General features: G+C 47.5%; 1 protein-coding gene across 1 annotated transcript; it reads right to left on the bottom strand.

Moving 5' to 3' along the window:
• Positions 1 to 812: 812 nt before the first annotated feature.
• Positions 813 to 5,370, bottom strand: LOC309377146 (protein C19orf12 homolog). Its single transcript, XM_081924143.1, has 3 exons — positions 5,044 to 5,370; positions 1,803 to 1,978; positions 813 to 1,108 (listed from the first exon to the last, which is right to left on the bottom strand). The coding sequence occupies exons 2-3, from the start codon at positions 1,960 to 1,962 to the stop codon at positions 843 to 845; spliced, it is 426 nt and encodes a 141-aa protein (XP_081780269.1). The 5' UTR covers positions 1,963 to 1,978; positions 5,044 to 5,370; the 3' UTR covers positions 813 to 842.
• Positions 5,371 to 14,534: the final 9,164 nt, after the last annotated feature.

Here is a 14,534-nt window from a genome sequence, read left to right as displayed (position 1 = left end):
AACAGGCAGCCATCCCTATATTTGTTGTTGTGGGTGTAGGGTGGGGTGGGGTCACTCTGGATGATGCCCTGAGCTCCTTCCAGTTCTTAGGATCCCGTATCTGTGTGGGTTGAAGGGGGCAAGCTTGCCGAACCCCTATATTAAGGTAATGGCCTAGGCTAGCTAGTTAAGCACCACCATTAGCATTACCAAAGAAGGTGCTCTGTGTCATAGAACAAATGGGTGGGTTGCCAGTTTTTCCCCCATGTGTGGGTGTGTCCGTGGATTCGGACTTCTGTGGATGTCTCTGATGCACCCAGCTTACACGGCAAAGTGTTTCATTATGCAGTGTGAATGGCCTATCCCATAATAGCAGCGAGCTTCATTCAAGCCAACAGAATTCTCTTGTGAGCTCCATTTAACCAGAGACATCTAAACCAGGATGATCCCTTTCTCAGCATTATTCAGTTAGGACGCCAGATAGATCAGCACTACACCGCCATACTCACACTCACACACACACACAACCAGCTACCACAGGGCAGGACTGCTGCAGGCACTTGCCGGTCCTAGTAGCCACAAGTGGTCAACTTCCAGTGAACATAATTCTCTATGTGCGCATACATGTGCTCTCGCGAGTCGACACGAGGCCTGAAACGGAGGTATCCACAGCAGCTAAAGCGATGATAACGATATAGAAAGGCAGAGGCTAATCAAACCACTGGAAACACTAGTCTGAGATTGGTTTGAAGAACAGAAGATAAGAGTGTCACAATCTCCAGTTGCAATGAGCAAATCATTGATCCAAACAGATTTAAGATATTCTCCATGTTACTTAAGCACGCTCAATTTCACATCAGACCCTAGTTTTCATACTTGATTTCGGCTCTAAGCTCGTTGGTGACGTAGTTCGTCAGCATGCAAAGCAGCTGGTCTTGGATGGCTCTGTTGCCCATGACCAGGGCTATGAGCTGCGCTGTATCGGTCCAGTCTAAATTCCCAATGATGGCGTAGGCGTTGTCGTACAGCCGCTGCTGCTCCACGGGAGGCAGTTCCAGGATGATCTGAGGGATGGGCTGAAATTGCCCAGAGGTCATCCAGGCGCCAAGCAAGCCTCCAACAGCGCCCCCTAGAAAAGCAGCACAGAAATGTATTTTAAGCCACAGGTCGCTCACCAATGCCAAACACCCCCATGCGGCAAATCATGTGCAGATGCACAGAATCCAGGGTGCAAACCTCCTGATGGGGATGAAGACCATAATTTAGCTTTAGGGTGTTCACATATTGGTTGCTGCTGCATTTTGGTGGCATATTATTAAGGCTGCAACCCTTACCTTGGAGTCAGCCCCATTGACCTTGACAGGCCTTATTTTTGAGTAGACGTGGTTAGGCTTGTGCTATGGATTTATTGTTGCCACCCCATCTTGCAGGGCTGGTTTTTTGTTTCCTGTTTTTGAGCAAAATCAGGATGTTAACATTCTAATTCGCTTGTTCCCCAAAGCGGGCAGTACTATCCCCTCCCCCAGGAATTGTTAAGAGGCAAGTGCAGGGCAGCACTGGAAGAGTAAAAGACTATCAGACTTTTGAAAAGCTGGTATCACTGGGCATGGACTTTGTTGAATTAACCAAAAACAAATAGTTTCAATTGGATTTTGAATACATGTGCAATTTGTTGTTGCCGTTTTGAATTTGATAGTGCCATGCAAACCACTATGGAGCCAAGTTGGGTTGCGGGGTCCGAAAAAGTTTGGGAATCGCTAGCTCTAAAGCAAAACAGCAAGGTAGTTTCTACAGACCCTCTGCAAAAAGAGAGCCTCACTTACCGACAGCTATGCCAGGAGGGCCGCCCACCAAGCCTCCCAAGAAAGCAGTTGCCCCAGCCACGATTGCTCCTCGCCCCGAATGCTTGAAGGCCGCCCTCATTTTCCGCTTTTCAGACACATAGCATAGGAGCTGCATGACATCGTTCACGCTGACAGGCATCTTGCGTAGCTCACACCTTGAAAGCATATGGAAAGGTAAAGGTAAAGGGAACCCTGACCGTTAGGTCCAGTTGCGGACGACTCTGGGGTTGTGGTGCTCATCTCCCTTTACTGGCTGAGGGAGCCGGTGTTTGTCCGCAGACGGGTCATGTGGCCAGCATGACAAAGCCGCTTGTGGTGAACCAGAGCAGCGCACAGAAACACTGTTTACCTTCCCACCAGAGTGCTCCCTATTTATCTACTTGCACTTTGACGTGCTTTCGAACTGCTAGGTGAGCAAGAGCTGGGACCAAACAACGGGAGCTCACCCCATTGCGGGGATTCGAACAGCTGACCTTCTGATCTGCAAGCCCTAGGCTCAGTGGTTTAGACCACAGCGCCACCCACACCCCTATAATGGAAAGGTACAACACCTTAATAGAAATGCGAGAGAACCTAACTCAGGCTCAAGGGCCGCATTCTACCACAAGCAACTTTCCTCTGGGTGGGGGTGCACCCCAATGGTGGGTGGGGTGTAGTGGATGTGCCTCAGACCTCTGTACAGCAGGCAGCGGGCAACTGTGAAAAAGTATACACATGCTTCCATCCAAGCAAGCAAAGAGGCGCAGTCGCAGTTCAAAGGCACATTCCAACCAGGCAAAAAGCACCTGAGGTAGACCACTGAGAGAACCCCGAGGACCAGCCAGAGAGGTCTGGAGGGGCAGAATTGGTCCCTGGGCCTGAGGTTCCCAACCCCTAACCTAAGAGCTCTTTTATACCCCATGTAGCTGCTGCCCATCTCTATTTACAAAAATATTTGTATAGCGCTTTATCATTAAAAAATATCAAAGCAGTTTACAGCACCAGATATCAATTAACCAGTGTGAAAGGATGTTTTCTTAATTGCTTCATTGCCACGCTTGCTGGGGCTGAGGGGAACTATAGTTCTGCAATATCTGGAGGGCCAAAGGTTTCCTATACTCAATGTAGGATGCAAGTTCAATCCACCACACCTTAATTATAAAGGCAATCTTGGGTAACAAGATTATTATTATTATTATCATTATCATTATCATTATCATTATCATTATCATTATCATTATTATTATGCCTTTTCCCCAGACAGGGGGAAAATGTAATGGTTCTAGGGGTTGCTCGTGCGTAAGCCGGTGCCAACACCTGGCTGGGTTGCCTGAGTGAACCTTTTCTGTCCGGACAGCCACTCACCCGTGGCTGTCTCAATCGCTGGCAGAATCCGTCAGTGGGCGTTTCTTAAACTTCTTACAGCAAAGAAGCTCTTTGACGCCTAGTCTCCTCCTACTCTCCCTGCGCGGAAGCCTTCTGCGCAAGGAGGGCATAGGCAGCGGAGGACCCTTACTCTCCCCGCTGGTCCCCGGCAAGGAGTCATGGAACCGCCTCGCCGATTTCCCCATCTGCCCCCCTTCTCCACTGGTGCTACGCTGATTCTCTTCCCCAGAAGCTGGGCTGCCTCTCCCCATCCCGGGACGCTCTCTGGAATCCCTCTGGAGCTTGCTCTCTCCCTCCGGCACTGATGGCAGTTCCCTGACATCTAATCATTAATAGTAATTAACCATCAAGACAATCAAAATACTATCAAAACAAAGATCTATTAAAAATACAGGTAACAATAAAAACATAACAGCACCAGACCTTTATAAAAACAGTCAGTTCCTGAAGGCCTGTTGCAATAAATCGACCTTCACCTGCCAGTGAAAGGGCAACAAGGAGGGAGGCGGTCTAAGATCTTTAGGAAGGGAGTCCCAAAGTCTGGGAGCAGCCACCAAGAAGGCCCTCTCCCCCCATCCTCTCTCATCCCTGCTGAGAGAGGTTCTCTGTTAGAAGAGGAACAGTTTGCACAAAACACTTGGCCATAGTTGAGTTGTCCCACAGATGTTCAGACAAACCATGGCTAGTGTCTCCCAAATTTGCCTTGCTTCCCAGCTGCTCTTGCCTTGTGCCTTTGTGGTTTGGGGTGGTCAAACAAATCACAATTCAGAAAAGCTCCTAGGTTTATGTGCATTACTAAACCACAGTTAAAATAAACCAAGGTTCCTAAGTCAACAACAAACCATGGCTCCAGATCATCATTTGTTAGAAGTAAAGAAACCATCATTAAGTCGCTGGGCAGGATTCACATATAACATCACACCATGATTTAGTGTTGTGGGGAAACCAGGCTGGCGTATACAGCACTGGGGTAGGTAAACCAATGGTCTGCGAGACAAAGAAGATTTACTTGCAAGCAAGTCAATGGGCTTTACCTCCTGGGGGAGAAAAGTTTCATTGTCATCTTAAGTTTTCAGCTCTCATGACTGCAGAAGTGGTGGTGGTAGGGGAATTAAAAATTATCAGAATAAGTTTTTTTTGTGGTTGCAAAATAGGAGTTCTGATCTGTTCCTGGTTTTGCAGACAGAGCAAACCTTCCATGGTTTCATCATTCTCATTGCAATCCAGAAACTCCCAGCTTTGCAAAAACACACACACAAAAAAACACACACACACCTTAGAGTTCGTGGGATTGATGCCCTTACACAAAAGATTGCTTCACGGGCATGATCACAGAAGTGATCTCACTCCCAAACCACGGGAGACTATTGCGATTCGAACATCTGCTCTGAAACCCAGTCACACCTGAGGTCCTTCAGAGCGGATTCAGATTCCTTTGATTTTTGCAGGGATTAAGAACCCACCAGTTGCCTGCATATTGGGGGGTTTCCCCTCTCGTTTGATAGAAACCGCTCTGGCTTCCTTCTTATTCGCCCCGCCAGAGATTTTGCATGAGCCACGCTGCCTGTCAAAACAACCACGCCCGGGGCTTCTGTCGTTCAGCCCCCGCCCTCCCCTTCCAAGTATCAGGCAAAAGTCCCTCCCTGCATTTCAGTCCACAGCCTCCAGCAGCGGACAGACAAGTGGCCACGCATTGCTAGCTACGGTCTTTCTGTTGTCATCAGCGGGGACAAAGCAAGAGAAATCCGTAGTGTTTAGCCGTGATTTTCAGAGCAGCAGAGCTGATCGTTCAGAATCGCTGCGCGCTTCCTGCAAAGGAGGGTCCCAGTCCACGGAAGACTAAACTCTCACTTACCTGAGATGAAGCCCTTTTAAGCAGCCTGGAAAGGCTTGCCCTAGAAACCCGTTAGTCCTTGCGAATGTGCTTCTTTAATTTTTGGACTACAATTCCCAGCACGCAAAGCCGTGAGCAAGGGGTGATGGGAGATGTAGTCGGCGCCTTTGCAAAGCGGCCTCGGAGCCCCTTCCGTCCAGCCCCGGCAGGCAAACAGGGTGCTTTCCTCGAGTCTCTCCCCAACCCACTTTGCAAACTCCTACTCTCCGCCCCGGGGCCATGCAATTCGCTCCCGGATCCGGAAGCCTTCCTCCCTCGGCCCGGGTCTGCGCGCACAACTCCGTCTCGGCCCAGCCGGGTCTCCGAGGTCGCTCCCGCCCAGCCGCGGGTCCCGTGGGGGATCACAGAGGGCGGATCTGGGCCTCGCTTTGCGTCCCGACGCACAGCCACGGTTGCAGCTGCACCGAGCTTGCTCAAGTTTCCGAAATGGCGGGTCTGGGGCACCGAAGCCCCAGCTGCAAACTATAGGGCTAGCGTGTCTTTCTCCTGCGCCGCTGTCAGGGCTCCTGTGCTTGCAACAGCTGCTTTTTAACAGGCAGGCGTTCTGCAGGTGAAGAGCTTTGCGGCTGCGCCTCCTGAGTCCCGGTGTGCCAGAGGCGCCGGAAGAAGCGGAAAGCTTTTGCGGGCAAGGATTAAATCTGTCCGCTTTCCACGCGCGCCTCCTTCCTCGTTTTGCCTTGGAAATGCTTAGGGTGGACGTCTCCCCTCCCCTTTGGAAAATAATAATACTTTATTATAGATAGGCAATACATATTTATTCAATAAATATATTAGCTTTAAATATGTTAAGTATATTAACACACACATATGATAAGTGTTGTTGTTTTTAATGTCTTGCCCACCCTTTATCAGCAAACCCAGGGGAAGTTTACAACAATTAAAATTCCAGTATGAATAAACGTGTTTCCATTTGTCTTCTTCCTTTAAAGCTGTCTCTCCTCCTACCTTCCCAAGCAACTCGAATTTCGTTCTTTCTGCTTATGCTTGTATATACTGTAGTATCTAGCAACCTTCCACATACATGATCTTATTGATCCTTAAAACGGCCCTGCAAGGTACGCACATATTAGCATTATTAAATCACAAGGATCAGGAACTGCTGAGAGACAAGATTTAGGGTGCTTGGAGGTCTGTGGTCCTGGGCGTCGGATGACTCCAGGGGGGTCTTACACTCGGTGGGGTGGGGCCAGCAAAGTGAAGTTTTTTAGCTGCCTCAATTGCAACATCAGTATTGTCCGCTGCCCTGAGGGCATTTATCTTGCGGATTTCCTCAATGGTCAGTATTGTAATCCTAGGGCTCTTTAAGCCTTCCCTTCTGTTTCTTTCTGTCAATTCACATTCTTGCATTGTGCTGCTTCTAGCCAGCTCTGCTTTTAAAAGGTTCTACATACTGGAACTCTTTCAGACTGTCTGCTTGTCCACTTCACCTGATTCTTCATTCTTCATTCTCCGTATCACCTTCTTCCTCACTTTCCTCTTCTCTTTCTTTTCTCCCTCAGTCTCTTTGCATGGGGGGTTGGGTAGGGGGAACCTCATTTAGCCCTGGTGCAGTTGCTGCATAGGGTGGAGGGGGGCTAAGTATTCCTCCCTCCTTTTCTTTTCCTGGGTCTGGCAAAACTGCTGTTTTTTTCCCCCCTAACTTGTACTTGCTGCCATACTGGGCACAGTTTGGCACGGCAAGGGTAATCCCAGTTCTACTTTTCCTAAGCCATGGGGGACGGTCAGGAACTTCACATAAGTGTTGAAGTCTATTTTTTTCTTCAGGTTTTTGATACTGGGATACTGGGACACTCCCTCCTCCTAACGTCATTTCTCTCACTCAGTCACAGACCACACGTTGCTTCCAACGTCTCACACACTCAAAACATTCACTGGAGTGTCCCCACACGCACATTCAGAAAAACCCATGCACCTCCCCCAATCCCTTTTCACCAAAACCAAACAACCAACCGGCAGCACTTCACGACTTCGACCGGCGCCCAAGAGCACCTTTTTTCTTTTACTGCTTCCTCTGGGCACAAAACCAACAACCAACCGGCAGCGCTTAGACTTCGACCGGAGCCCAGCAGCACCCTTTTTGCTGCTTTTTTGGGCAAAACCAAAACCAGTGGCACCTTTTACTGCCCTACTGGTGGAGCTGATCAAACTCTCTTTGCTCCCACTTATCCCTGTGGAGCTTACCTTTTTCCTCAAGGTACCTTCTTTCTGCGCTGCCGTTGCTTTTTCTCCGGTCCTTGCAGTGTGTCCACTCAGGAACGGGTGGCAATTCCTCCCACGAACTTGGCAGGATGTGCACTGGAACTGCTGACACGAACCGAGCTGTTCACCACAGGGACGCCTTGAACCCACATCCCTTATCCTCAGGGAATCTGTTTTTCCCAGCCAAACGGACCAAGAAATGTAGCCTTATGAGGCTTTGCCCTCGGGTGGGAAAAATATTGCGCCCGGGAAAGGGAAGTGGGAGTCAACAGACACTCAAGGAATAATTTCAGAGAAAAGGCTTTTATTTCTACCATCCATGAACTGGTAGAAGGAGCAAGTGTGATAAGTCACAAAAAGCATGCACGAGTTCACAATCATGTGCACAAGCATATATACCCTTCTAGTTCCCTCCCCCTTTCTCCTCCCTCAGGAGTCCTGCCCCATGTTGAGGTTCCTGAGCATGTACAGAAAGCTGTCTTGGGACTATTGTGGACTCTTGGCGCCCTTCCCAGGAAAGGGGGGGGGGGAGTTTCAGAGTGTTCAGATATGTTTCAATCTCTTGTTCTGGTATGGTCCCAGACAGAAAGCAAGTTGCAATGTGGTTCTTTAGCAAGGCCAGAAGGCATGAGAAAGGCCTGAGAAACAATGGACTGTTCTCTACCTTTGTTACAGCAGAGCGGAATGTTTCTGATGCTTAGCTGCTGAGAAAATGATTTTGAAAAGCTTTGAGAAGCTTTGAGCCTGCTTGGGGGGGGGGTGACTTCGGGCCTAGGTGAGGTCACCTGTCCTCACCTTCATTCCTTCAATAGAACTGGAGAGTTGTTGGAAGGGACCTTGAGGAATCATCAAGTCCAACTCCTGCTGCTTAAATGCAGGCTCTATTATGCAGGATGTGACCTGGAGTCTTTGCTGGCCTGATGCGCCCCCGCCCCTGCCCCCCCCCCGCAGATGTAGCTGGGTCACTTCGCATACAAAAAAATGGAGGGCGGGGAGCACACCAGGAAACCAAGGATGTTGATTAATTTTGTTGGGGGGGAGGTCAGAACAGCAGGAGGTGAGAGGTTGCCTCTGAAATTGCTTTTATTACATAAACAGCCCCATCTGGCGGTTGCATTAAAATTTCGCCCTGTAACATGCCCAGCAGTATTTGGCTAGTAGAAATTCTCTTAAGGACACTTGAAGATCAATCTGCATGTGGTCATGGGAAACTTGTATCTCCAAATGCAGCTGTCCTCCAGGAACGACAAGGATGTGATGGAAAGTACAGGCAATGGATAGGAGTCTTCCTTCCTCTTGGTGTTCTTACACTTCACTGTCCCAGAGCCAGGTTCCCTTTGAAGAGAAGAAGAGTTTGGATTTGATATCCCACTTTATCACTACCCGAAGGAGTCTCAAAGCGGATAACATTCTCCTTTCCCTTCCTCCCCCACAACAAACACTCTGTGAGGTGAGTGGGGCTGAGAGACTTCAAAGAAGTGTGACTGGCCCAAGGTCACCCAGCAGCTGCATGTGGAGGAGCGGAGACCAAACCCGGTTCCCCAGATTACGAGTCTACCGCTCTTAACCACTACACCACACTGGCTCTCTGATGCCACATCAGAGCATCCCTAGGGCATCACCCACAGTGTTGTTTAATGAGCATAGGGAACTTCCTGTGCCTTCATTGTCCATATGATGCTCTCCTCCAACAAGCTGCCTCCCCACACTTTCTACCTCCTTAGTCCAGATTTTCAGGGTACCACTGATATAAAAAAACCTGAATTGCAGGAGGGGGGTGTAGCAAGGAGGAGAGCATCGTATGAACCACAGAGAATAAATGGAGGTACAGGAAACTCCCTATCCACATTAAGTGGCATTATGGATGAGCTCTGGGAGAGTGATGGAGGCGTGAAGGAAGAGTGGTGGAGGGATAGATGGCAGATGAGAAAAGCACATGCCTGTGAACCTCTTTGGTGCTTTAGATTGCATCCACTGCCTGCCCATCCTGGTTTATGCTTGATTGGGGCATTTGAAGGCATAAGTATCCCATCCTATATATGAATTTCAGGATTTTTATTCGCCCCCCCTTTCTAACCTACCAGGATACTGAAGTTTTAAATTATATTTGTATAAATATTTATTGATTGCTTTTAACTTTATTGTATTTTACATTGTAAGCCACCTGCATATATTTTATGAATGTGTGGCTCATAAATATTCAAATAAACAAAAAAATTAAAATAAATTGGCTACGTACACATTAGCGACTTAAACCCTAGCAAGGTTGTCTCACCTTCCCAGCAGCATTTCAAGTCATATTTGCACATCACTGGAGGGGTGGGGATATCTTCATCGGATGTGCATTACCTGTTTGGTTTATGTGTGACTGCAGCTTCCCCCTGCAACATGTGCAATGACTGTCTCACATGTGCCCTGCTCAGCTTAACTGCACAGTGAGTATGGCTTACGTTTTTCAACTGGAGGAAGACTGGTTTCTCAAGAAACTGCAGGATTGATATGGACTGTGGCTAATGGCATGTGCACTAGGCTTCAATCACCAGCAGTGGGAGCACACTGGCGCCAAAACAATTGGTAACAGCCCTCAAGTGCAGTTGAAGAACCTGCCCCATTTCTTGTGCTGACGTGAGATTCAGTTCCCCCCTTTTTTACATGGAACAGGCAGCAAAATGTTGGGCCAGCCAAGTGCAGCAGAATGATGGGATACAGCCATTGGAGACTGGTTCATTAGGGCAAATGGGGCACTGCCCCACCAACCCAACCACACTCTGTCTTCAGCCAACCCCCACCCAGCCTGCCTGCCTACTTCCACTCAGTCCAGTGGGGGATGGCACTGCCCATCACCTTCCTCATCTCAGTATTCCCCTTGTGGAGCTCAGCAGGGAGAAGGCAGATGGGACAAAGTCGGAATGAGTTGGCTCCGCTGGTCATTGGTTCTGGTGCCCTCTACTGTCAGTCTCCCTGCTTTCTGCCCTACCAATCCCAGGGTGTAGGTAGGATATCACATTTTGCATGATTTCCCCCATGAAAAACTCCCTGCATGCAGAACTTCAGAGAACAGCTTGTCTCAGATCCTTTGCTATGGTTAAGCCATCCATCAACAACCCCCACTCCACCCCAGTTATTTCAGCTTTTTCCTCACAGATTTTGCTTTCCCAACCATGATTGCCTCTGCAAACTTTCTCACTTTTATACAAAGCCTGCCTTACGACAGAATTCCCAAACGTGGTATTCAGCATTGGACAAATTGCCTACCAAGCCTGCAGTGCTGCCATGTGCCTCCTTTACTATCTCTCAAACGGTAGATGTCTCCCTTTGCTTGTGGCTGTGTGATCTGCCTTGCATGTGCGCTAGGCAAACATTGCCAGCCAGTATTAATTTTCCTTTCCCATGCTAACATTCCCATCATGCTTTGTAGAGAAATCCACAGGGGAGAGCAGATAACACTGAGTACAAGCACAGAGAACAGAGCACCATGAAAGCAACAAATTATAAACTCCACCAAAGAGAGATTCACGGCATTTATTTTATTTCATTTTTTTGCTGTCTCACTCTGCCCCTTCTTCCCCATCAGTAGGATCACAGGCCTGGTACTTTAGTCAACGCCTGCATCCTTGCCAGCAGGTTCAAGAGAAGCATCTGTGAGGACTAAGTGATTCCTTTCAAGCGGAGATTCTCAGGACGGCGGCAGCAACCGAACGGATTACAGGGGACAAACAGCAGGAGAGAAAAGCCGCTTCACAATAATGCAGCGGAAGACAATGGGGTTGCCGTTCCGGTAGCAAAGCAGTGCACGGGAGGGGATTGCAGTGAAAAGGGAGCCTGGAACTTGTGCACCTTGGGGGGCTGCGAAATTTGGCAGGACGCGTGTTCCTCTTGCTTGTTGCTCTACCAGTCAAACAATGAGGCCAAACCCCACATGTGTAAGGGCTGGTAGTACACTGGCATCTATATATATAACTAAAACAAAAAATAAATAAATCTGCTACCTAATCACACTGCATGCAAAATCAGGAGAACAAAAGGAGTCTGCGATGCTTCTCTTACCAGTGGGGAGATAATTAAGGATGAATGAAATATTGTTCTGTGGATTTGAAACGAAATTGTTCTTAGGAACAATTCTGTTTGTTTTGTTCGGGGTGAAGCTCCTTTCCCCGCTGCTGCCCCCCTTAGGGTTGTCTGCCTATGTGGAGGGGAAGAATTGCATGGCATTTAAATAAATACCCGACACGATGGCAAACTTTATTTGCATAAACACACAAAACAGGTCCTTCCATTATGATTGCAGGAAAGATTTTTGTCTCTTTCCCAATTCAAAATATTGCAGTCAGTCACTGGAATAGGAAGGGAGAATGCATTGGGGATATCCTACGGGACCACTCAACACCGTCTCACCACCAATCCCCACCCCGGCTCTGAGTTCCCCTGCTGTTGCCCCCCCCCCCGCATCCAGCCAGTCCATAACATTTAGGCTGCAAGCACAGAACCAATGAAGTGGTAAGGATGCCTCTTTGCCTCACCTGTTGCCCTCTAAATTCCCAAACAACCACTTTGAAAATGTACCTAAATATTCCAAACTTTTAAAAAACAACAACCATGAGTTAATATGGATATGACAACTGTGACTATTATTATGTGACCTTTCAGGCCTGTTTTGTGATCCTGTTTGTGGTAGAGTGGGCCCACAAACTGACATTTTGGGTTCCCCTTTCCTTGCAGTATCTGATGATATGAATGCAGCTGTGCTGCAACAATTTTACAGCTCTTACAGTGCTCACCCCCCTTTTTAAAATGGAAATCAAACACATTTCCCCAAGGTACTCAAAGGAATTTTGCCAGCTCGCAATAACTCTTTAGTGTGTCAGCTTCTGTGAGGCACCTAAACCACCTGGTTCTGTTTTCTAATTTCTTGATATCACTAGGGTGTGCTATAGCTCATGAAATCTCACAGAGGTAGCGTTCTTAATAAGCCATTTTTGCCACATTACCCTGTGCTTTAAATTAGGGGAAATCAACTTCAGTGAACAAATACCCACATTTGACACGACGCATGTTATCTGGAAAAGGAGGAGATCTGTATTTATTAGTCTACACAGCATTTGTTTTGGAGTTTTCTAAAAATTAAAGCAATTATATATAGCTATAGCATGTTTAAGTGTTCAAAGCACTTTACATCCATTATTCTTCACAGTGCTCCCCCCCCCTAAAAATAATGTTTAGGGATACTCTCATTTTCCTACTCATATTGAAATACTGCCCCTCAATGAGGCCAAACTTAGATTCACAAAATGTTTAGGGGTATGTGTCCCCCCAGGGGAAAAAAAACACCACTGATTCTTCCTCTCAAAGGCCTTTGACTTTGAAAGAACAGTAGCTTCCCTAAGATTATTATTATTATTTACTATGATATGTATGTCCAATCCAAACAGCTCAAACACATATGATTCTTTTATCCTCTCAATAGCCCTGTGAGGTAGGATAGGCTGAGAGACAGTGGCTAGTGAGCTTTGTGGATGAGTGGGGGATTCGAACCCTGGTTTCCCAGGTTCTAGTCCAGCACTCCAACTGGACTACTGCAACTTTGAACTGTGGGTGGGGACCCATATGCTCTTCCACAGATTTTCCCATCTCTTTAAAGTATTCTTTATGCCCATTTAAACAATTCATCAATTATAAACTTTTCTTCATTTGGGTGGCAGCCCTACTCTACAGATACCCAAGTTCTCGTCTCACAAAGAACAAATTTCTGGACTTAATATTCATGGGAGAAAGTGCAGAAACCTGCGGACAGTGATGCTAAAACCAAGAGTAAAAGTGTCAAGGGATTATGGGAAAGGAGGAGAACGGCTCCACACCGTCCCTGAGCACAATATTTTTAGCTCGCCGCTTGATTGCTCTGGTATTGTTCCTCCTTGTTCTGTTTTTATTAAGACGCTGCCTTTCAATCTTAATTTATTGGAAAGCTAAAGATGTTTTCTAAAAATAACTTCGGAGCTGCTAAAAAATTCAGCCTTTCACTTGCAAGTTTCTGCCAGCTGGGCCTGTCTTGCTTTAGAACTGACACCCTTGAGATTTACAAATAGGATTTAAGAAGAAAGGGTGGGGGGAGGAATGAGATGGCTTGTGAGCATGACAAACATACATATATATCCCTGAAAAAAACACAACCACACATCCGACTTCAATTTATAAAAATATTGTGCAGAACCCTCTTTGCGAAAGACAATTATTTTAATTGTTTCACTGCTGATTATATTTCCCTAACATTTTCTTTGACTGGGTAAAGGGAAAGGGGGGCCGGGGCGGGGGCAGGGAGGGGCATGTCACAGAATTATAGTTGATTTCAGACTACCCTTATTAGGCTTTACATTAATATGGTGTTGCGTATTCAGCAGGCCTTTTCCTTGTTCTGTTACAGTGGAACCTCGGTTTTCGAGCGTCTCGGAAGTCAAACGTTTCGGTTTTTGAACGCTTTTCGGAAGTCGAAGGTACCACGCGGCTTCCGTATTGAGTTTTCCCTGAGTACAGTGGTACCTCGGGTTACATACGATTCAGGTTACAGACTCCGCTAACCCAGAAATAGTACCTCGGGTTAAGAACTTTGCTTCAGGATGAGAACAGAAATCATGCTCCGGCGGCGCGGCAGCAGCAGGAGGCCCCATTAGCTAAAGTGGTGCTTCTGGTTAAAAACAGTTTCAGGTTAAGAACAGACCTCTGGAACGAATTAAGTTCTTAACCCGAGGTACCACTGTAAATGCTTCCGGAAATGCATGCTTCGGTTTTCGAACGTTTCGGAATTCGAACGGTCTTCCAGAACAGATTACGTTCAAAAACCGAGGTCCCACTTTATACGAATGAAGAAGCAGGGCTTAATTTGAGCCCAGGCTTAATTCTGCAGGCACAGTAGCACAGAAAAGCTTCCTGATCCCAAACCAGGTCTTTGGTTTCTCTAGCCAAGGATTGTCTGCAGCGGTGGCAGTTGACCTGTGGATCTCCAAAGATGTTTACTGGAATACAGTTCCCATCATCCTTGACTGCCAGCTGCACTGGCTGGGGCTGATGGGAGCTGGGGGTCCAACATTGTCCAGAGCCCCACAGGTTCCCCATCCTGGGTATAACACTGACAACTTCTCTCCAGGGATTCAGGCAGGAGTCTCAGCCCCACATGGAAATATGAAAGACTGAATCGGAGATCTTTGGCAGCCAACTGCATGCTCTAGCAAGGAGCTTCAAGGTCTTCTCCTTAGCCTGAA

Source organism: Podarcis melisellensis (genome assembly GCF_964234715.1).
Source record: "Podarcis melisellensis genome assembly, chromosome: 8".
NCBI lineage: Eukaryota > Metazoa > Chordata > Lepidosauria > Squamata > Lacertidae > Podarcis > Podarcis melisellensis.
Note: the sequence above shows the minus strand (reverse complement) of the source record. Positions and strands in the feature narration are given on the sequence as shown.